The 24724-nt window shown below is 38.4% G+C and overlaps 1 protein-coding gene across 1 annotated transcript in view; it reads left to right on the forward strand.

The window, feature by feature from the left end:
* LOC122794922 (probable ATP-dependent RNA helicase DDX60) overlaps positions 1-24724 on the forward strand; it is a 2165155-nt gene that overhangs the window by 1866999 nt on the left and 273432 nt on the right. Inside the window, exon 37 of the mRNA XM_044063515.1 lies at positions 18541-18683. Coding sequence (XP_043919450.1) covers positions 18541-18683 — 143 coding nt within the window. The remainder of the gene's footprint in view (positions 1-18540; positions 18684-24724) is intronic.

Raw genomic sequence — 24724 nt, forward strand, 5'->3', positions numbered from 1 at the left:
TACTGATAAAGACAGACAATACTACGGTCATGTGGTACATAAACAAGCAGGGAGGTACACATTCCTACCCCCTCTGCAGACAAGCAATGACCTTATGGGACACAGCATTGACTTATCAAGTTCACCTGCAAGCGCAATTCCTGCCAGGAAAAACAGATACTCTGGCAGACGAACTAAGCAGAAACCTCATGGATCCCCACAAGTGGAAACTGGATCCACAAGTCTTCAGCATGATAACAAAAAAATGGGGATGCCCAGACATGGATCTATTTGCCTCCCCTCACAACTTCCAATTACAGAGATTTTGCACAAGGATTTATCACAAACAAGCATGGAGAGTGGACACCCTATCCTTCAGCTGGAAAAATCTAACAGTATATGCCTTTCCTCCACTGCCTCTCCTTCCCAGGGTACTCCTAAAGGTCAGACAAGAGAAGCCAAAAATGATACTGATTGCACAAGACTGGCCACGCCAACACTGGTACCCAATCCTAAAGAGCTAGTCTCAAGGTCCAGCATGGATATTGCCTCAAACTTCTCACTTGCTGACCCAACAAAACAATCAGATCCTGCACAGCCAACTCAGGACTTTAAATCTGGCAGCATGGCGGATAATGTAGCCATTCAGAACACTCCTCTTTCAAAAGCTGTTATGGATGTTATCTTGGAGGCCAGGAGGCCCAGTACCAGAAAATTTTATGCAGAAAAATGGAAGAGATTCTGTGCTTGGAACCAGGAACAAGGCATTGACATGTATGTACCAAATATCCCTCAGATTTTACAATACCTAACTGAGATGCTGGACAAAGGCCTTTCTTTTTCATCAATTAAGATTCATGCCTCTGCTATTTCAGCCCATTACAATACGGAATCACCTATCTTTTCTCATCCTTTAATAAGGCAGTACCTCAGAGGGGCCAAAAACATCAGGACTTCAAGGAGAGCACCAATTCTGGCATGGGACCTCAATTATGTCTTGGAAAAACTCACACTGCCTCCTTTTGAGCCAGCCTCAACAGCGGATATAAAATTCTTATCCTGGAAAATAGCTCTGCTCCTAGCAATAACCTCTGCAAGATGAGTCTCGGAGTTACAAGCACTCATGGTTGTGGAACCTTTTATCATTTTTCATCCTGACAGGGTTTCTCTGAGGACAAACCCAACATTCATGCCTAAGGTGGTGTCCAGTGTGGCCCTCAACCAAACCATTCACTTGCCTACCTTTTGTCCAAACCCACAGAACAAGGGTGAGAAAATTCTGCATTCTTTGGACATACACAGGCAGCTACACTTCTACTTGGACAGAACTAAAGCTTTCAGAAAGACTGAGCAACTTTTAGTGTCATATGTTGCAGGATCACAAGGAAAGGTGATCTCAAAACAGACTATTTCTAAATGGATAGGCCATTGCATCCGTTTCTGCTATTCTCAGCATGGCAAATCAGTACCTAAGGACATTAGGCCTCATTATACCAGAGCAGCAGCCACTTCAGCAGCCTTCCTCAGAGGAGTACCAACCAAAGACATCTTAGAGGCTGCGACTTGGAGTTCAGTGCACACTTTTACAAATCACTACCACTTACCTCTTTACTCTAAATCCAGAGTAGGCTTTGCCACTGCAGTTCTGCAGGGCCTCATAGCCTCTCCTAATCCTATTTAGCCCAGCCACCCATCCTCAGCTTTGGGATTCAACACAAGAGTAATGACTGCAACAGTGAAACACGATGAACATAGTACAGTTGTGTACCTACCATAAATGTAGATGTTCAAGTGTATTCACTGTTGCAGTCCAGGTTACCCTCCCACCGTCCCCCTTTCTTTTGCTGGGGTTTATCTGCACTTCTCTATTCTATACAACCTATGTGGTGTATTTGCTTGTAGATGAAGGAAATGTTTCTTTACTGCGTGTATGTTTATTGGCATAATATATTTAGCCTACCATTTTGGGGGCACCTGACATCTGGGGCAAGAAAAACTGAAGAAAATGGTACGGCTGCATCTTTTATACCCCTGGCGCACTGACGTCAGGGAAGAGGCGACAGCAACCGACGCCAGATCAGAACTTTGGAATTCAGGCCGACTGCGGGTAGCCTGCCAGCAGGATAACCCAAGAGTAATGACTGCAACAGTGAATATACTCGAACATCTACATTTATGGTAGGTACACAACTGTACTTTTCAAGAGCAGCTATTTTATTATTCAGACTTATAGCACTACACATAAAAATATGCTCTTCCTTCCCTTCCTAAACCTGCCCTAGCTTTAGTGATAAAAAGGTTTTAACATTCTTAGTAATCTACTCAAAAGAAATCTAAGTCCCTTATTGCTTAATTGAAAGGTGTCTTGTCTAAATAATGTAGACTTAAATACCTATTCAACCGAAACTGAAATGTCTTCTATTGATGCTGTAACACATTCCCCCCTAATACAATTAATGTATTGCCTAGCAACCCCTAGTAAAACATGAACAGATAAAACACCACAGAAAACTAGTTTAACTCTAGTTCCTACTATATTCACAGTATCAAACATTTTAGTTCTGTTATAGTTTCTAGCGCTTTCTTGGTGTCACTTATTCTACTCCACTTAAACCTGATATTGTGATTCCGTCTCTATTTTATTATTGGCAGCATATTTTTAATCGCTGTAAAGGTTCCTTAGGGAATTTTTGAGGAAATATTTTTATGTACTAAAGGTACAACACATAGTAAAAATAAAAAAAAATGATCTGTAAAATGGGTATAAATTTATGTTTAGTTACTTTAACCTCAATTTTATTTTGATTAGATGTAATACACTCTTGCATCACACCAAACATTTAAATGGTAAATTCAAAACACATTTTTTCATGCTGCTATCACCATAAAGTATTGGTATAATTCTCCCATTTAGCATAGTGGTGCACACTCATGCACACACCTGCACACTTATATACAATACTAGTTTACTTCCTTCACTGTTTTCTCTATTTTTGTATGGTTTTGCTGCTGGTTTTCATTGTATAAATATTTTGGGGGGCTGTAAACATGAACGCTGTGATGATGGGTGTTTTTTTAACTGCAAAGTACTGACATTTTTTTTGGGCTGAAAATAACTTAGTCTTTAAGCACACTGATACTTAAGGATGGATGTTTATTAGATATTATTATACAGATATATATTTATATTTACTGTATAGTGTTAGAATTAGATAATGTTTAGATAGCTACAGTATGCGTGTTTTTCTTGCATCTATCTAGTTAGCTGTTTTTACTTATCTACCTATGTATATGATTTTAGTTATCAGTTGTCACAGACCGGATGAAGGCTTTTAGTTATCCGAAAGTGATTTTAGTTAAAAGTCAGTCTTTATATGTATGTTATGCTTTTGTTAATAACTGATTTTGAAATGTGGGTTACCAATAGAATGGTAGTGTTTTCCTTAACTAGGATTTAGTTTGATCTAAGCAGTAGTAGGGTGTGGGGGTGGGTGATTGTTCATAAATGTACTTTTACAGCCCTGTTTGTATTGTTTGCCTGGAACAGGCTGGTTTAAAATTAAACAATACATATATTTTCCACACCTATTTCCAAATGTATAAAAGCTGATATGTTTAACATTGTAAAGTATTTCTCATTTTTTTGTTACTGAGGATCACTTGTCTGTGACAAGTAAAGGCTTGTTGATTTGGAACACTACCTGGGCTTCATGATTTTTTGAAATTATTGTGACTGAGTTCATCAATGAAGTTTTAAGTCTACTAGTTTTTCTGTTTTATATTTTCTCCTCAACACTCATGTTGGTGAGGTTGGAACTAGACAGATTCCTGTGCTTGCTCATTTTTTTATATTTTTAATCCCACTAACATGGAAATACCTTTTAGGAATTGTAACTGTAATGGTATCTTTCCAATCTACTTATGCATTCATTACTATTTCTTTAATTTCTTGCTTCTGGTTCATTTCTCCTTGTTCTAATAAACGGGACACATAGAGATGCACCCTCTATTGCCACCTCCTTTTTTTCTTACTTTCTCCTGACATTCACTGTCTATTTCTTCAGTTTCATCAGAACAATACGCCGTCTTTGCACTTAACACTTCCATAACCTTACTTAGAACACTGGCCATCTTATCATCCAGGCCCATTACCTTAGCTGTAATTTTAGGGCATCCCATTTCTAAATGAACTCTTTTTGATTTTAATAGTTCATATTCTTAATATTCTTTAGTTGTCACTTGCACAATGCTATTCTTTTTATGACTAGAAAATAAGGACTCATTTGTATCTCTGTTTCCATTTGTGATTTTAAGTAGGTGTTTGAGTCAGTTTGCACATCCTTGTGTTTGGTAAGTTTAACTGCTGGAAATATATGTGCATAGTCTTCTCTTCCTTCTTCTTGTATACCTGTTCACTACTTGTAAACCTCTTTAGGGATCTTTGTATTTAAAACTGATAAAATATTCTAACCTATTTAGGGATCCTTGTTTTTAAAACTGATAAAACTTTCTAAATCCCAACAATCTGTCTATACTTTGTACATCTTACAGACATTGCAAAGGATCAAATAACCTATTTCCAGTGGGTCATTGAGATGTAATTTGTCCATTTTCTCCTTTCTGTATACAGCACCTAATCATAACTTGGTAGTAATCAAATAATAGTGGTATATCTTGAAAATACAAAGTATGTTTCTTTGCCTTGCCACTAGCCAAAACAGCTGCTTAACACTCATGGCCGCTTGCTAGAGCATCTCTTTTATATTGCACACACCACCATTTAAAGTGTTGGTGCTGTTAAAACAAAAACAAGATGCTTAAAAATCACTTTGAAGTAAAGTTTTAAAACACTGCCAAAATAATTGCTGTATGACTAAACAGTCCCTTCACTTTTTTGGCCTGTATACACGTAGATTCTGTACTAACTACCAAAGGTGGACACTTTCTGGTTTATAAAAGAAGCTTTGAACGTTCGGTGCAAAATGTTTGTGCCATATAGGGTCAGTTGAGTTGTAGTTCAGTACAAGCTGAAGAAAGCAGTATTGAAAGAACTCTAGATAGGTCACCTTGACACTGTTAAAATGAAAACCCTAGCTAGAAAGATGATATGACCATCAATGCTAGATAAAGAGATTGAAAATATATATAAAGCATGTGTGCCATGTCAGATACACCACAACTGGCTGAGAAAATAAATGTTACATCCACCAGAATTTTTAGACAGATGTGGAAAAAGGCTACATGCTGATTCTGCAGGACCATTTCTGAATAACATGTATGACAATGCTAGATACATATTGAAAACTGGTAGAAGTGTTTTGTATGCCTGAAATGATGTATAACGCTACCATTAGATGTTTGAAAAAACATGTCATTATGGTTTACTGAACATATTATGAGTGGCAAAGCAAAGCAGTTAACATCAGATGAATTTCAGCATTTTGTTAAGCAGAATGGATTAACTTATTCTGCTAGGGTATTAGGTTACCCAGAAATAAATAGCTTAACTGAAAGACTTGGATAAACCTTCAAGGCAGGTATGTAGAACCTTTCAGACACAATGCTGAAAATTGAAAATAAAACTTTACTTTTTCAGTTACAATACAGTACCATTCCAAATTATACTTCAGGACAGATACCTGAAAAGTTGTTCTGGAGTACACATTAGAACCTGGCTGAACTTGATGAATCTGAGTGGATTGTTCATGAAAAACAAATGTTTTTTAATGGTTCCAGCATGATAGGAATGCAAGGCACAGTCCATTCAATGAAATCATTCAGTGTATATCTAGGAAACCACTAGGAGAAGTCCAAAGTGGATTCCAGATATTACCATAGACAAAACAGGGTGAGTTTCATATTGACTTATAAGAACTAGTTTGGGGATTTTCTTCAGGAGACATTCTGACCAGCAGAAGTTTAGCTGTTTGACCACCAAAGAAACTGATACTTCAACTGATGTGAATCCAGGAAGAAATGTTAGGCAGAAGGTAGAGTGGGAGATCTCCATGTAGAGGCTGAGTTTAACACCTCTGAGGATGCAGCAGTCTTGGCCACCAGCTGTCTCCTACTCAGGTTCATAAAATCCAAGCAGTTCTACTGAAATTTGGGCATATGTTTACTGGTAAGCCAGAATGTCCCCACCTGATAGATAACCAAGTGGCTTTGGGACTCCAGCAGCTAAACAGACAACTACTTACACGGTGCCTGAAAGAGATAGGCATGAAAAATGAACTGCAAGACATTTATTTATTGACATTTGATTACTGGGAACGTCTGACAGGATAGAAGGCAATTTTCAGCGGAGGCCAGGGGAGGAAAGCTCCCAATTATTACAAAACATGTTAAGAACAGTAATTTTACCATCTTTAAAAGTAAAACAAAAATATCTGTGTTTTAAATAATTATAACAAATTAGACATAATGTAAAAGCATTGGTTAAGAATTGATACAAGTTATATGATAATCATTTAATATTTAGAGAAATTTTAGACAGCTTGTAGAGAAATTAAAGGTACGTTACTCTAATATGAACAGGAATTGCAATATGAAAAAAGGGAAAACAGGCTTATGGTATGTTTAGATAAAAAGTCAGGGAAAAGACTTTGATAGCAGTAAGGAAGTAAGAGAAGAAGGGAGAGTAAGGAGGTATAAGGAATGAAAAGGTACTTGTTCCATTTAGGGATATAGTTTATTCTGGTTTTTAGCATGAACAGAGACAGATTTTAGCTAGGAAGTCTTTCAGAGTGGTTTTGAAAGATGGGTGGGAGGGTGTAGACCTGATGGATACAGGTAAGGAGTTCCAGGAGTTAACAAACTTGTACAAGTACAAACAACACCCAGAAGGACTGCTAGGTTTATAGACAGACAGGAGTTTTTGGTCACTGGATCACACTGACCAACAGGGAACATAGCTGTGTGGAAAGGTTTTTAATGCTGGACAGGCAAATTGTTGCTGGATAATTTTATAGGTGGAAAGAAAGCTGTGTATATGTTAGTTGATGAGGCAGTTGTAACCAATTTAGTCTTTGCAGTGCTTTATAGTGGCTGGTCCTGAAGGTGCTGCAAATTTAGCAACTTTATTATAGTATTGATCGTGTCAATTTTTGTGAAGCCAGGATGTTAATAAGGGTGGGAGCATCATAAAGAAGAGTGGGGGGGGGGGATAAGTAGTGTAATTGTAGGTGGAACTAAGGGTAATCCAGAAGCTAAAGTATCAACGAAAGGTGGCAGTGCCAGATTCTGTGTGGACTAAAGGAAACTAAATAGTCGCATAGAGTCAGCTGTTTACCTGAAACCAAAGGCAGATGAAGCCTTAGAGCAGCTTAGTGAGGCTAACCACTACTGGCATGGCAACGGATAACTGGCAGCTACCTATGATGGCTGCACCCAGGAAGAGGTCATGATTTGTGACACCATTTGGACTATACCAATTAAAAAAAAATGCAGTTTGGAAAGAATAATTCTGCAGCAATTTTCTAGAGGCTGGTAGATTACATCCTATCAAGAGAAGGAGATTGTGCACTAGCTTACCTGGCTGGCATTGTTTTTATAGATGGCTATGATCAGAACATGCTCAACACATCAGGGAGATATTAGACAGACTTCAGAGGGTAAGGCTAACTAATAAGACCAGAAAGTGTCTCGTGGATACAGCAAAGGTGTTTTATCTTTGTCTAGAGTGGGCGGTAGAAAGATTAGGCCAGAACTGGTCAAGGTCTAAGTTGTCTGGTATATCTCACTCCTATTATCAAGCAACAGGTAAGGGCATTATTATAGGAAGTAGGGTACTATAAGACATTTCTCACTAACTGCAGTGTGATAGCCACTCCCATTATAGACCTTATCAAGAAAAAGAGACTAGATAATGTTTTCTGGGCTCTAGTCTGTGTGCAGGCATTTTAAAAGCTCAAAGACGCTTTGAGTGGACTGCCTGTACTACTCAGTCCTGACAGTGAACAATTCAATGTACAGTTAGATGCTTCACATTGTGGGGTGGGGGCTGTACAGCGCCAGGTTTCCTCAGAGGAAGAAGTGTATCCTATTGTGTACCTGAGACACAGACGTCAACCCAGGCACATAATCTGTGCTATTAACAAGCTACAACCCTACCTGCATACTAGAAAGGTCACAGTGGTTGTAGACCACAATCCTTTAAAAAGATTATACAGGGAAACAGAATAGCAAGCGTCTTAGATGGAGTTTAGCACTGTAGGCCTATAACATGACTATTCAACATAGATGAGCTGATGCCAGTGCATCTAGTCTGTACAAAAAGGGAATGGGATTGTTTTCCAAAATAATGCATCCCCATCACAAGCTGTTTTTCTTGAGGGATGCCTCAAAAGGATTTGCTTGAAGTTCTTATGAGTGATTGCAATACCATGGTAGAGAAACTTATTCTTATTTATTTCTTTATTTATTCTCTTGTTCTGCTATTTCAGATTTTTGGAACATTTGGAAGTTATATTTAAGCTATATAAAATTCAAACCACTCTTCACCTCCCAGCATTAACCTCTACAATTTTACCCAGTTAATCACATATATAACTAGACCAACTAAAAATAATAATGGTAGCTGAATTATAGATTGGATTCTTGTTTCTGACCCCAACAAATTTTCTGCAGCAGGTACACTTCCTAGCAATATCAGCGACGACCAACCTGCCTGTGCAATACGCAAAACCTCTTCTTTACCCAACCAACATCAGTACAAAATAACTAGAAAACTAACTCACTTCAACTGAGTTCTTTTCTATGAACACCTAAATGATATAAATTGGAATGCAGTAATGACTCTCCCACTTGATGAAGCTGTTGAATTCTTTAGCTCAACATTCCTCAAAATTTTAAACAACTTAGCCTCTCCGCCGAAAGAGAGTAAAATCTAAACATACCACCTGGCTAACAATAAACACCAAACAGCTCATGACCATTAGGGATAAAACCTGGAAAAAATAGCAAAAAATTTAAAATCCTTCAGACTTCCAGCAATGACAAAAAAATCATTATGTTGAACTACAGCAAAACTTCAATCAATATCCAGAAAAATTTTGGAGATATATTTCTTCTCTGGTAAACCCTGGTAACAAGAGCAACCCCTACCCAAATCCTGAAAAAACACCACTAGAAATTACCTCCCTGTTTAACTCATACTTTTATAGACACTATAGCCAAACTTATTGCCTCCTTCCCTCCCCCATCTCAACGTTCTATCCATTGCTCTCCTCAGAACCCTTCAGAAAACTCTCCCTCGTCTACTTTTTCATTCTCCCCTATACCTACTGCCATTGTAACTAAACTTCTCCTCAAGCTTAAACATGGTAGTTGCACCCCTGACAACTTGCCCTCAGAATACCTTCAGATGTCTCCTAAAACTATTGCTTATCCAGTTAGCATACTCTTAAAAAGATCAGTCCAGGAATCCTACATATCCATCAACTTGAAAAAAGCATTCATTCTCCCCCTACACAAAGGCGGCAATAACACAGATATCTCTAACTTTCATCCTATAACTATACTTTCTCCTATCTCAAAAATCCAAGAAAAATATATTCACTCCCAGCTTCTACATTATCTACTCAATAAACAACTGCTATCTATGGCTTTTGCCCAGTCCACCGTATTACAACTGTTCTCTTATCATTTTTAAACGCAGTTAACCAAGCTCACAATGAAGGTAAACTAGTTTCTTCTATTTTCCTCAATCTCATTAAGGTTTTTGACACTATCTCTTACTCCCTTCTTCTTTCAAAGTTTTCCACACTAGGTATATCCCGTTCAACTCTTCTCTGGTTTACTAACTACATCTCCAATAGCCAACAATCCACTAAATGGCAAAACTCCTTCTCACCATTCCTAGATACCTCTACAGGTGTTCCTCGAGGCTCTATACTAGAGCCTCTGCTCTTCAGCATTTTTATTAATAACTTCCACTCCTAGCTTAATAATAGCTCATTTAAACAGTACGTGGATGACTCAACAATCATTTGTATTGCTAATACCATACCTAAATTACTAACACTTACCCAGCAGGCCTAACAACCACCTCACCCTTAATCCCAACAAAACTAAACTTTTTCTTTTCACCCTAAGGAAAGTACTCTAAGAAACAAACCAGACTTTACTATGTACTCAAAGAACAAAACTATCCTAGAGGTAGCCCCTACACAAAATTACTAGGTGTTACTATAGATGAAAACTTAACCTTTGACCAGCACAATCACAATAATGTCAAAAAGACCTACCAAAAAATTGGCACCCTCTGCAGACACAAACACTTTCTAAACTTTTCTACAAAGCAAATTCTTGCCATTACTTTCCTGCTGCCATCTCTATTAAATGGCGCCCCACTCGTCACCAATATTCAATCCTCTCAAAAAAGTAAAATTGAGACCTGTTATAATAAAATTGCTAAGTTTGTATCTAATGCTAAATATTCCTCCCATCAATGTTCATCACTACAAACACTGAATTGGCTTGAGCTCCCACAATCCTTACTTACCTGCAACTAACTACGGCTCACAAAATAATCTATAAACCTCTCAACTGCCCATCTCTCTGCTCCAGTCTAACACTATACCATCCAAATAGACCCCTTACATCTGAAAATCAAACTTTACTGCTTGTGCAAAAACCTAAACTCACTGCTGGCTAAATGCTTTACTCACTCCCATCACCACTTAGGTCCAGTAAGAGCTCCTTCAAAAAGATCCTTCGCCTACATCTATCAACTCTATGGCATTGTTCATGCTCCGGATCTCAACCTCCCATAACCTGACTCCTCTCATACCACTAATTCTTACTTAAATTATTATTTCCTCATATAACGTACTACAACAGCTGTTTACAATCAACTTTGCATTCTCAACTCTGTCATTTTTTACCTAACATATGTATAGCCCTCTGTATATATTTTATTTTTGCTTGTGTACTGCCAATTCTTCCTGTTTATCTAATCACGGTATATTGCTATTATTTTTACACAAAAGTGCTTTTTCTGTGTAATTATGTCTGTAAAAACTTATTTTTCCTATTTTAATCTATTACATTGTTAATTCTTTTCTGTAAATTCATGTTTTATTGGAGCTTTTCTTCCCAGGCCTCTACTGAAAATGGGTTTATTTTGACCCAGTAGACTTTCCTGGTAAACAAATGTAAATAAATAAATAAATAAAATACATATGTAACACTATTTTCACTGTGGAATTGCATTTTTAAGATTCCCTAACAGTGGCAGGAGCTTTGTACCTTTTTATGTGCTGTGTGGAAAAGAAAATATGCAAAGGTTGTAGCTGAAGCTGTAATGTGTCTGAGAACTGAGTTGAATATGAAATGTCTTTGAAATGGATGTGTCACTCTTCTCGGGCAGGAAGTTAGACAGTCATAAAGTGCATGGTATTTGCATCTGATGTGTAAAATGTAACTTCTTGTTTTCCTAAGTCAGAAGACCAAGGACCATAAAAAAAGTAAATTAATATGCTCTTCAAAGAATGATGGCCATAGCTGAGAAAGCAGTCTTTAGTATTCAAATGAAAACTGCCCACATGTGGATATCTGAATGCTGAAAAAACATGTTTTTCCTGTGTTAAAGAAATGAAAAGTTAAAATATATATCTGGAGCTAAAATTATTCAACAAGCGAGCTGACTGTGGTAAGCACATCTGTACAAGCTGATGTGAAATGTGCATCTGTTTCAATATTTTTATGTTTTTACTAATTTAGAAGAGCTAGGGATAATTTCTTTAAGACAGATTTTGTATGGTTATTTAACTGTTTTTGTTTTCCTTTATAGATTTTCCTTTAAGTATTTCTGACTGTGTTCTTGTGTTATTTGTGCTCTTGCTACTGCAAATTTAACAGCACTGTCTTCATTTATATAGGTAAAAAATGTAATTATTTAATTGTGTTTCTTTACCACAAAAGTCCAACTATGTTAAAACAAAATCAGCACAATCCCAGGGAAAAAGGCTTAGAAAATCACATTGATAAGACTAAAGTGATGTATCAATCAAATCAAGGCTCTAAATGTTATATTGACAGGAGTATAACACTATTTAAATCAAAATGCATTTGTATCAAAGAAAGGCTTCAGAAAACTACATTGAACAGACATATGTGTAAGGAGCATAAAGGACAAAGAAGTATTTGTGTAATTCAAGGATATATACATGCAAGCTGTAGGCCAATAGTATTTGGATTCTTTCATAATTTTAGTGCCCAGTACAAACTGAAGTGGTAAACATGTGCTTGTACATTTAGGAAAATCACGGATATGCTCTTTACAATGTAATCTGAAGTAGGAAGGGGGCAGTAAACTGAGTACAAGCAGGGAAGGTGTTTGTTTGGTTTAACACATTGTGAAATTCAGTAGTAGTTATAGTACATAATGTAGGTAGTGAAAGTCAGCAGTAATGAAGTATCTAACAGAGAAAGAGCAAATGGTGGAAAGTAGAAAGAGGTTACAATGAATTTATGAAGTGCTTGTGGAGAGCAATGATTGCTGGTCAGTTGTTTACATTTTCATGGATGTAAGTGAAATGGCAGTGTTGACTCCCTTCTGATAACAGATGTACAGTAATAGTGAGAAGCGAGGCCAGCATATGATCAGAATGAAACAATGAGTCAGAAGGCAAACCTTGTGAAATACAAGGTTTAGCGACTGAGAAAACCATGTTTAGACATAAGATAAAGTATGTAAGACAGACAGTGTCAGATTGATTAGGAATATACTAACCTTATGATGCTAATAACAGCATAGTAAGAAAGAGGGAGAAAAATAAAATAGCTTGTATTGGATAGCAGTGAGTTACCCAGGTGAGGAGGAGTACTGACAGATCCAGAAGGTATGAATGTGTAATTTTAGGTGTTACTTGACATTTTGTAACTTATTAGGCTGCCTAAGAGTGAAAGAATACTGTTTTGGAGTGTGAATACACAGTTCTGGTATAAAGTGTCCCCCAGAGGAATTATGATATTTTAGTGCCTAAGTTTTTATTATCTCAGGGGAAGGCATTATTCAGCACAGTAGGTTGGCAAGCTTGTGGTGTCTATTTCTAAGGCTTGATTACTTGAGCATATTACCAGGGTGGTATTATTCGTTGTAATTTATATTTTGCTAAGTAATTTGTGGTATGTACTGTGTTGTTACAAAGAAAGCTATCGGGAGTTTAAGAATTCCAACAACTTTCCCTGAGAATTGTATGTGTCTGAGTTAAAATCATAACTTGTTTGAAAGGCAGTTGGAATATAGAGTGGAATACAGAGAGAGTGATGATAAAGAGGCCTGGGGAACCAAGCCAAAGGCGTGGCTGTGTATGTGATGTATTTATTTCTAATCTGGCTATGCATGTTGGAAGCCTGTATCCAGAGCAGTCATGCAGATTCTGATGTTATTGTTAGGGCAGGTTGTATTTGGTGAGTTGATTATTGAATCAGATTTGTGTGCATTTTACTTTAACTTGTTGGATGTAAGTGGTGTGCCTCAAGAAACCTTCCCATTGATAGCCATCAGGCCTTTTTGGGACAGAGCAGCAGATCCAAGGATCCTACCCCTGTCTCTCACATACCTGATTGGTACACTGGTTGGTAATGATGGGTTCCTAACCCCATCAGTGCCAGAAAGACCAGCTGTGGCAGTAGACCATCAGTGGCACCCAATATCGGTAGAAAGTTCTAGTCCCCTAATTTACGTAGTTGAAACCAGCCCATCCACATCTAGTGTAGCATTTCTCAATTGCATATAGCCCTGGAGTGTTATAGTTTACAGCATGGAGTATGGAGTGTTCTAGCTACACAGTAGGCTAAGACCACTTACACTGTCTTACTCCATTGTAGCGCTGTCATGAATTACAGAGGGTATTAGCATGCCTTGCTATTGTGAAACAGCCATATCCAATGGGGCACAGTGTTCTTGAATGGTTGGAACTGATCTGGCATAGGGTGTTTAGCTAGGAGCTCAGGGACAAGTGTTAATTGGTCAGTTCCAGTGTTTCTATTTTACATTCATTTATGTGGTACTTAAACTCTACGTTTGCATGGGTTTGTTCTTGTTTGCACATCACCCACCTCCGCTGTGCTGTTTTAACCATTTGTGAGGTATCTCAACTGCATTTTTCCCTTACCAGCACTCCTGTGTAAGTGAGGCCCTCCCTTGAAGCTGCTGTATTGATTTTATCCAGCCCTACTCACATCTATAGGTACTGTCCTCAGATAGTACACACTTTATTATCTCTGACCTCTCTTTCACAGATTCTGACAACCATGGATGAACAATTTCCTCCTATGCTTTCTCCTGCTAGTTCAGTTGATATGGGCATCCTGAGACAGTGTAGCAACTGCCTCATGTACATGGATAACATGCTACTACTACCACCTAGGAACACAATATGTGAGAGATGCAATTACATTAAGAACCTAGAATCCTTGCTGTCTCAATCATAAGCCAGTACATCTGGCACTGAGAAGGTTGTCTTCTCAAACACCACACCTCTAACACCACACGCACTTGTACAACACACTCCCATGTATGCAGAGGTTCTCAACAAAAACATACCTAAACAGAAGAGACCTCCGAAGCAAAAACAAACAAGCACATCACAAGTCAGAACACCAAACACCACACATAGTACACATGCCTGTGTCTCATAGCCTCTAAGACCCAGCCACAAATCCAACATACTAGTCATATGAGACTCTATAATGAGATACACAGATCTGCCCCTCACCAGGCTAGACAAGGAAAAAGTCACGGTAAGTTGCTTGTCAGGTGCTAGAATCTGCCATATCACACATGCACGCAAGTCTCTCAACAACAGGTACTGTTATGACTCTGTCATAGTCCATGTTAGTGTGAATGACTTGAGATGTACCTCTCTGGACTGTATGAAGAAAGACATGATTGAGCTCACTGAATATGTGTCCAGGCAGGTATGTCCCTAGCCTTAAGCAGCATCCTACCATCACCCAGAATGATGCCTCAAAACAAAGAGAAAATGATTGACTTAACAATTGGCTTAGTTTCTGGTGTCAAGTATGTCCCTAGCCTTAAGCAGCATCCTACCACCACCCAGAATGATGCCTCAATACAAATAGAAAATGACTGACTTTAACAATTGGCTTAGTTTCTGATGTCATTGCAAAGGGATCCAGTATCTGATAGCCTGGGAAGACGTGATTGACAGACCACGATGCTTTGCCAGAGATGGCCTTCATCTGTCTCTCCTGGGCTTCAGGCTACTGACAAAGGCTCTTGCCTACCCTATATTGCCATTTTTAGGCAAAGTCATAAGGACAAAATTACCAATGTGAAAAAATCTTCTAAACAAAATTTAAAGGTCATGCTGCTAAACACTAGGAGTCATAACATGAAACCGTACTCATTGCAAGCATTCCTCACCCAGGAAGACGCTGACATTTGTGCAGTCACTGAAACCTGGTTTAAAGCTGTGGAGAGCACTCCAGCCTTACCAGGTTACTCATCATTCCATACTTTCACACCCCAAATGGAGGGCTACAAAGCCAAAGGAGGTGGAGTTTCAATATTTATCAAAGACATACACACACCGCCAAGCTGGTTAAACAGTATGATGCTTAAAAGACACTCCAGATGCAGTTAACTGTTGGCAAAACACCTGTTCAAATCATAGCTAGCTACAGACCCCCAACCATGACTCAGGATGCCCAGTTCCCTATCTGGACTTACTTGAATCCATTCAGATTCAACCCTCTGTCCTGATCCTGGGTGACTTTAACTACCCAGCCATAGAGTGGAAGACCTATTCTAGCCCAAACACGAATGCCCAGAGATTCCTCAACATCATCAGTGCTAATGCATTGGATTAGCTGGTCGACACCCCATGAGTGGTAAAAATATCCTGGACCTGGTACTAATCAACATGAGTAGCCACTGTAGCACCCCTCCAGTGCCATCCTCCTTGGTAAGATCCAACCATAAAGTGATCACTTTCGAAGCCCCCCCCCCCCCCCACTGCTAGAGTCAAATGAAAAAACTTTTCCAAAGCTGACTACAACCCCCTAAGAGAAGGTGTAAGCAGTTTCACAGCCACCAACCCTTCTGTTGGAACTAGCAATAATCTCCAAGCCTAAACCAAAAAACTATATGAGCACCTATATAACTGCATGCACTCAGTAATACCAGACAGAACCAAATCATCTTCCTCAAGGAAGAGTAAACCTGTCTGGTGGACAATAAACAAATTCTATAATAAAAGGAAATTTGTTGTTCAGGACAAAGAAGGAGCAGGTGTCAAGCAATCTCTCGTTTGTCTGAACAAGCAAATAAGGTCACTGGTGAAATCCTGTAAGGCTAAATTCAAGTCCATATTGGCCACATCCACTAAGGACAATCACAAGGGCTTCTTCACATATGACCACAAACTCAAAAGTAACACCCAAATCTATTGTGAACTGGTGGTCAAGAACACCACATACACAAATGCCATAGATAGAGCCAACTTGCTGGCAGACCGGTTCAGTGAAAACTACATCCCCCATCCCCATCAGTACACCAGGACATCCCCACCACTTGCTCCCCTCCGCTCATCACCAGGGAGCAAGTCTTTAATGCCCTTTCAAAGGCAAAAATACAGTCTCCATGGGATGCAACAACATCCCTCGCTGCGTCCTACATGAACTCAGGCAGGAGGTCTCAGCACCATTATGCATTCTATTCAACCAAAGCCTCAGCACCGGCTTCATCCCAGCTGAATGGAGGACAGACACTGTCACCTTTTTACACAAAAGTGGAACATTCACCGACCCAGGCAATTATAGGCCCATCAGCCTAACTAGCCTGATCTGCAAGGCCATGGAATGCATTATCATGGATCTTATAAACAAGGGCATTGGCAACCTCCAAATGCTTGACCCCACACAGTTTGGTTTTGCCAGAGGGAGATCATGCCTGTTAAACTTGGTAGACCTCTTCAAAACAGTCTCCAAAGCCATGGACCAGAGAAGACGGTGCACACCACCTACCTTGAGCCAAAGCCTTCCACACTATTTGCAACTCGGGCATAACAGATAAATTCTCTCAGCTAGGGATCAACTCATATGTTACCACATGGGTAGCTAACTGGCTCACTAATGGAACCCACTCAGTCAAAATAGGGGAAGCCACCTCTAGTAGTAGACCCGTAACGAGTAGTGTACCCCAAGGATCGGTCTTGGGGCCTCTACTGTTTGGGATATAGTTTTCTGAGGTGCAAGCCAAAACCAGTGGTCTATGGCTGATCAAGTTTGCAGATGACTGCAAACTAGCCTTACCCAAACTAATGACTGGTGCCAGAAGCATGGCCTCAGACTGAATGCCAAGAAATGCATCATTATCCCCTTTGGGGAAAATGGTGTCCCCACTAAGTATCATATTAATAACAGCGTACTAAGCATGCAATCAGTCGTGAGGGACTTGGGCACCCAGGTTGATAGCATCCTGACTTTTGACCACCATGTTGCCTCCATTGTACAGAGGGCTTTCTACATGGCCCACCTCATAAGTGAGGGTATTTTTTCATCCAGGAACAAGGAGGTCATAACATCCCTGTACTCCTCCCTTATCAGACCCATTATTGAGTAAAATTCCCCCTTTGGCATGTACCTTGCCAAGCACATGCAACAGCTGGAGAGACCACAGAGGTTCCTGAACAGGAAGATCCAGGATCTCAAGCACCTGTCCCATGCAGATAGGCTAAAAACCCTGTCCCTCTACTCAGTCTCGTACAGTCTGCTTAGTGATAATCTGTGTCTGGCATACAAGGCCGTCTCAGACCCAGCCTTGATGGAGTTGCTGCATATCCATAAGTCAAACTCCACTCGTGCAACCCACACACAAGGCCTCAACCTGGTCTGTGACATTAATAGGACTTGTTGGTGGGATAGATTTGTGTCCCAAAGATTCCCCCTTCTGTGGAATAGACTCCCTCTCCATGTCAAGCAGAGTACCTCACTAGCCCTCTTTAAGAGGAACCTGGACAACTGGATGGGGGACAGAAAATATACCCCTGGCATCCCACCTGTGACCCTGCTGGACATGGGAAACAGGTGCTGACTGTGTGGGAACATAGGCAAAATTATTGGCTAAGCTTATAAGGGCCTCCGGGCCAATAGCCTAGTATCATCCTATGAACCTATGAATCCCATGTTTAGCCTCTTATTATTTGCCTATTATAACCTTTGCTTGAAGATATGATTATTTCTTTTTCTTGCTTGCATTGTCATCCTTCTGAATAATACATTTTTAAACAGGTGATATATCCAGGCTACAAAGAAAGGCTACTTATTCTGTAAAAGTTAATGATAGAATGAAGTGTGACTTCTGATTGTGTAGTGTTGGCAAACTGCATCACAGCCATTTATGTAATGGTCCGGGGGATCATTTTCAAAGCTCTTACATTGTTTACAGATGTGCATTCAAAGACAGAAGGTATGCAAGATGCTACAAACTTCTAGAGATGACTATGTAAATTGCCTAATGACAAAATGTATCTGAGAACTAAGAAGCATATTGCAACTGTTAACTAAATGGTTCTTATATGTTTTCAGCATTTTCAGGTGTAGAGCATTGGGAATCCAGTTTTGCATCACATCTAATGGCCTCTAATAAGGAAATAGAAGCAATATCACCTTTTGCAGCACTTTCTGGAAACACCAACAATGATCTACTAGATTCATGCAAAACTGATAGCGTAAGTGTAACTGCATGTATAGCATTTTACATAGTACACACCAACAAATGCTTTTCTGGTTCAGCACACCACTTGTTTAATATCAGAATAATAGTGACACCTCAACACTCTTGCCATCAAGAATTATTTCTTGCATCAGTTCAGATTCAGGTTCCTTAAGTTGTCAGCTGTGCCCTCCATTTTTATCACTTACTAGCAACTGGAAGAGGTTCATCATCTACACTTTGTTATTGTAACTTATGAAGTTCATAATAGTTTATCCCACCTTCTGTTTTGCAGTGTACCTACACTAAGATTCTTAAGTTTATTTGAATGGGACTAATCTCCTTTGCTGGCTTTGTTTTTGTTGCTAGGTGATTTGTTGTACCCTGTCTGTTTTTACTACAACAGTGTTCCTCAGAGATGCTTGTAACTTTATAGCTGATGCCTCACCCCTGTTTTGCATACATGACAGATCACCTCACATTTGGCTAGTAGCAGATGGGATGATCCACCCACAGTTTGACTAGCACAGCATGCTGCACCCTCGTATTTGTGTGCACTTACTTCCCATAGCTGTGCAGGATCACCACAGGTCCCTTTTTTTTTAAACAGCCAATTTTGATGAAAATGTGAAGGAACAGTAACAACAGCAGTATATTAAAAAGCACACCAATCCTGAATACACTAAAAACTAGACTGAGATGTCCCTGAAATGAAAGCAATTAACGTTGCAGTCAGTTAAATGAATGAATACACTTTATGACTAGCTTTGTAAATCAGCGTATGTTATGTATATTATGTATGGGGGGGCAGGTGCTGCACACCTGTTTGTCCTCCTTTGAGATGTCTAGGAACTATGAATCTGTTGTCAGCTTGCCAGCCGTTCTCTTCTGCATATCACTAGCACACAATGTTTTTTTATGTAACATAGGCAATTGATTTTTCAAGGGCAGGAGGCACTACATTTGTAAATGAAACTTTGAAATGCAAAGTTGTTTTGCCAGCAGAAACTTCTTCATTAGTTATAGTTCTATTTAATGCTGAATTATTCAGATTACTTTTACTTCTGCAGGGATTGTGCATATTGAATGACATTGGTGGATTTATAATGACAGCATTTTGAGTGGCCTTTTGTGGTTGAAATATTCTGAAATGGGTAGTTTTGTCAATATTGGTTCATATGTTTTGTTTCATTACTTACTGAAAAAATGTTTAAAACTACAAATGTAAAATATTCTCTAACAAGTGGTGCTGTATTAAACAAGAAATATAACTTAATACCAATCAAAAAATACATGCATTTTTACCCCTTTCATTATTCAAATAATATTAATAACACAAATAAGTATACCTTTTATTCACCATGCCATAAAATGTGGTCTAGAATAGATTTCTTCTTGATATCAAAATCATTAATTAACTTAGAACCTGTAGTTGTTACACATACTCGTTATCTATCAGATCACTCAAAAATTTTGTTAAGTTTTGTAAAGATTTAAACGATACAAGGCGGCAAAGAGGTTATAATTGGTCACTTAATCCAAATCTCTTAAATAAGAAGGATATAATAGATGAAATTGCAAAATACTTGAAAGACTTAATGGATAGGTTAAAGCATCAACAGCATACTCCTGATATCGAATGGGCGACAGTTAAAACTCAAATTAGAGGGTTCCTTTTGCAAAAAGCTTCATACTATAAGAAAATTCAAAACAGTGATATTCAAAAATTAGAAACAAAATTAAAGTTACTTGATCAAGAATTGATTCAGAACTTTAATGCTCAAACAGAGATGGAAATGTTTAAATGTCAAAGGGATCTCTTCTTACTTCAAAATAGTATATTGACATTCCAGGAGCATAGGAGTTTAGTGAGATATGCCAATAATGTTCAAATACCATCAAGAGCATTGGCAAGGATCATTAATCAATCGAAAACAACTGTACATATATCGGAAATACAATTTAATAATACACTGTATTCTAAAACTGAGGATATTATTGATATTTTTGAAAAGATTTATGCCAAGGTATATGAGGGTCAAAATGATGGGTCTGTACATAAACATAATAAAAGATTTTTGCAAGCAATTAACTTTCCAAAATTAGAAGAAAGTCTCCAAAATGATCTGACTAAACCTATATCTGAAGAAGAAGTAGTATATACCATTCAACATATGAAATCACATAAGTCACCAGGTCCTGATGGTCTGACAGTCGAATTTTATAAAGAGTTTGCTGATAGTTTTGGTAAAATACTTTCTTTTGTATTTAACTATATAATCAGAAACAAAATTAATGATCCTCATCTTAATGCATTGAAAACAATCTTTATACATAAAGCTAATTCAGATCCCCAAAACCCGGACAATTATAGACCAGTATCATTAATAAATGTGGATATTAAAATTGTCACCTCTATTATAGCATCTAGATTAAAAAAAATCATGATTTATCTAATTTCTAAGGAACAGGCTGGATTTATGGCAACTAGACAAACTAGTGATAACACACTTACACTGCATAATATAATAGCTTATGCTAAACAGAATAACCTTAATATTTATGCCCTTATAATAGATGCACAGAAAGCATTTGATAGGGTGGATATAAACTTTTTGTTTGATGTGTTACCATATTTTAATATATTCCAGGAATTTATTCAGATGTTACAAATTTTTATTTTATTTTTATTTATTTTATTTTTTATTTTACATTTGTTAACCGGGCTAGTCTAACTGGATACATGTCCATTTTTAGTGGAGGCCCGGGGAGAAAAGCTCCACTACAACTACTAAAACAAGATAAAAATATGTAAAAATGCAGAAATACAAAAAATATACATTTCAATGAATACATGGATTGACCAACTGCAAGTTGTAAATAGATTAGAGTACAATATGAGGCTAAGAATATGAGGCTTAGCAGGAACAAAAAAAAAAAAAAAAATTCAAGTAAAGAGCTAGGATACGCTATTGCATGTTTGAAAGGAATTGATAAAAAATTTAGATATATGTCAATTTAAAGAAGATGTCACAGAGACACTAATGAAGAGGATATTCCAGAGAGCAAGAATTGAGAAAAAGAACTAAGGGGATGAATGGAACAGATGGCTGGAAGGAAGAATGATTAGCCAGGGTTGTTGCAAGAGCATAGCCAGTGGTTGGAGAGGAAGAGTTTTAGTTTAGCTTTAAATAGTGGGAGTGAAGTAAGGGAAGTGAGGTCTTGTGGAAGTTGGTTCCATATTTTGCCAACTGAGTTGGAGAATATGGAGTGACCTGCTGAGTTATTTGATAGGGAAGTTAGAATCAGTATTTTGTTAGCAGAGCATAGGTTTTTCAGATTTTGTAGGGTTATGAGGAGGAGAGCATAGGAGTGTTGTTAGGGTGATAAAGGGCTTTGTGGGCAATAGTAAGTTGGTAGAATTGTATTAGGTAGGGTAATTCTAGCCAGTTTAGTTTTTTAAGATTAAGCCAATGACGAGTCCTATAAGGAGAAGCTGTAGCAAATCTGGCAATGTTGTTATATGATGATGTTAGTTTGTTGAGATTATACTTAGAAAGATTAGTGAAAATGGGGGAAGCATATAGTAGCGTAGAGATTAATTGGGTTCTAGCTATGGTAGTTCTTGCTTCGGGAGTTAGGAAAGATTTGATTCTATAGAGAGAACCAAGCTTTCTGTTAGTAGTTTTTATTGTAGAGTTGATATGAGTGTCAAATTTTAGTTGATTGTCAATAGTAATTCCTAAGAGTTTAGTGGTTTGGTCTGGGGAGATGCGGGTACCATTATTGGATGTAAGTGTGAAGTTAATGGAGGGGGACATGTGAGTGGGTGCAAAGAGTAGGAGTTTGGTTTTCTTGGGGTTAAGGAAGAGACAATGATTAGAGAACCATTGTGCTATCATTGTGAAGGTATTTTGTGTGCGAGTGTGGAGCTCAGTCTGTGTTGAAACTGAGCAAGTAATGGTAGTGTCATCCGCATATTGAATACAAGTTGATTGAGGAGTGGCTAGATGTAGGTCATTTATAAAAATGGAGAATAGTAGTGGACCTAAGATAGAGCCTTGAGGGACCCCTGTAGAGGTAGGAAGGAGATCAGAGAGATGGTTATTCCAGAGAACTGCCTGTTTACGGTTTTCCAGGTAGGATATGAACCAGCTTAAGGCAAGACTGTCTAGAGAGAGGGACTTTAAATGATGGAGGAGAAGTTGGTGATTAACCATGTCAAAGGCTTTAGACAGGTCTACGAAGAAAGCTGAAGAAGGAATGTTATTATTGCGGTTTTTGTTAATAGAGTCGATAAAGGATAGTAAGGCAGTGCTAGTACTATGGAATGGTAGAAACCCATGTTGGCAATCAGCCAGGAGGTTGTGGCTTAGTAGGTGGTTAAGTAGCTGTTTGTGGATGCATTTCTCCATTATTTTTGCAAGAGGAGATAGTAGTGCTATGGTGCGGAAGTTGGAATACTCAGTAGAGTCACCTCCTTTGAATAGAGGGATAATATAAGAGATTTTCCAGAGTGATGGAATAGTACTTTCTTTTAAGGTCCTGTTAATCAGTATAGAGATAGGGTAGGCTACCGCTTTAGCACCTAGTTGTAGGTATTCGGCTGGTAATTTGTCAGCTGAGGGGGTTGCGGGCTTTAGTTTTTGAAGGAAGGATGATATATAAGAGGTTGGTATAGGTTTTAGGTGAAATGGAGGGGGGGAGGAGCCTAGCGTTAGTAGTTTGGAGGTATCAGGGCTTTGTTGGTTAGCTAGCTTTAATATGGCTGAGGTAAAAAAGGTATTGAAGGCATTAGCAGTTTGTAGTGGAAGGTCAGGATTAGAGCCTAGAGGATTTGGTGTGGTGACTTTGCCAGGGGATAGTAGCATGTTAATAGCGGACCAAAATTTATTTGGTTGGTGACGGGATGAATGTTGAAGCTTAATATAAAAGTTTTTTTTATCTTGTAGGATGGTTTTTTTTGTCACATTTCTTTGTTGTTTAAAAGTGAGGTGATCAGTTATGGTTTTTGTGGTTCGCCATTTGGTCCAGGCTTTGTTCCTGCTAATGATTAGTTTTTTAGTTTAGTTTGAGAGCCATTGGGCAGTTTTAGGTTTCATACGTATAGAACGCATTGGAGCATGATGTTCCAGGATATCTAGAAATGTATTATTGAAGTAACTAACTGCTTCATCTTTAGGGAGAGATTTCAGAGGTGTCCAGTTAACTTGCATAAGTTCATTATGAAATAGATTGGGGTCAAAAGATTTTTTGCTACGGAATGTTCTAACCAGTATAGGGATAGCAACATTTGTTTTATGCCTGATAATATATGTAAGGGAGTGGTCACTGAGGTCATCTGGGAGAGTTCCTGTTGTATAATTCTGCTGTGGACTATTTGTTAATATCCAGTCAAGTATGGTTTCTTTATTATTAAGTTTGTTTATCCTTGTTGGGGTGTTAATGATTTGAGTGAAGCCATGTAGATTAATGAGGGTGGTTGGGTTGGTCTGTTTACATAAGTTCCAGTCAATATTAAGGTCTCCTAAAAGTATTGTTTCTTGTGGGAGATTTAGTGAAAGCCAATTTAATAGGTTTTCTAATATTGTAGGATTTTTGCCTGGGGGAAGATAAGTACAGATAATATTAATTGTTTTATGAGGGTTAAGCTGAAGTTTAGAAATAATTATTTCAACATTAATGTCAGATGGAAGGTTAAGATTTGCATTACTTATTTGTAGCCCAGTTTTATAGAGGACTGCAACCCCGCCACCTTTTTTGCTTGAGCGGTCTTGTCTAAGGATGTTGTAGCCTGGGGGGATGATTTTGTTATCCTTTATTATGGGTTTGAGCCATGTTTCTGTTAGACAGAGAATATCAAATTGTTGAACATCTAGAAGAGCATGAATTAGTGGTATTTTATTACAGATGCTGCGTATATTTAGTTGGGCTATTGACAGTGATTTGGGGGGTTTGGTCGATGGCATTGGCTTTGTTTTGAATATGTTACAATTAGAGGATTGTGGGGATGGGTTAGGGCCAGGATTTGGGTGGATGTCTCCATCAATTAATGAG

The sequence above is a fragment of the Protopterus annectens genome, chromosome 2.part1 (genome assembly GCF_019279795.1).
Source record: "Protopterus annectens isolate FY-2018-M chromosome 2.part1, PAN1.0, whole genome shotgun sequence".
In the NCBI taxonomy this organism is placed as follows: Eukaryota; Metazoa; Chordata; order Ceratodontiformes; family Protopteridae; genus Protopterus; species Protopterus annectens.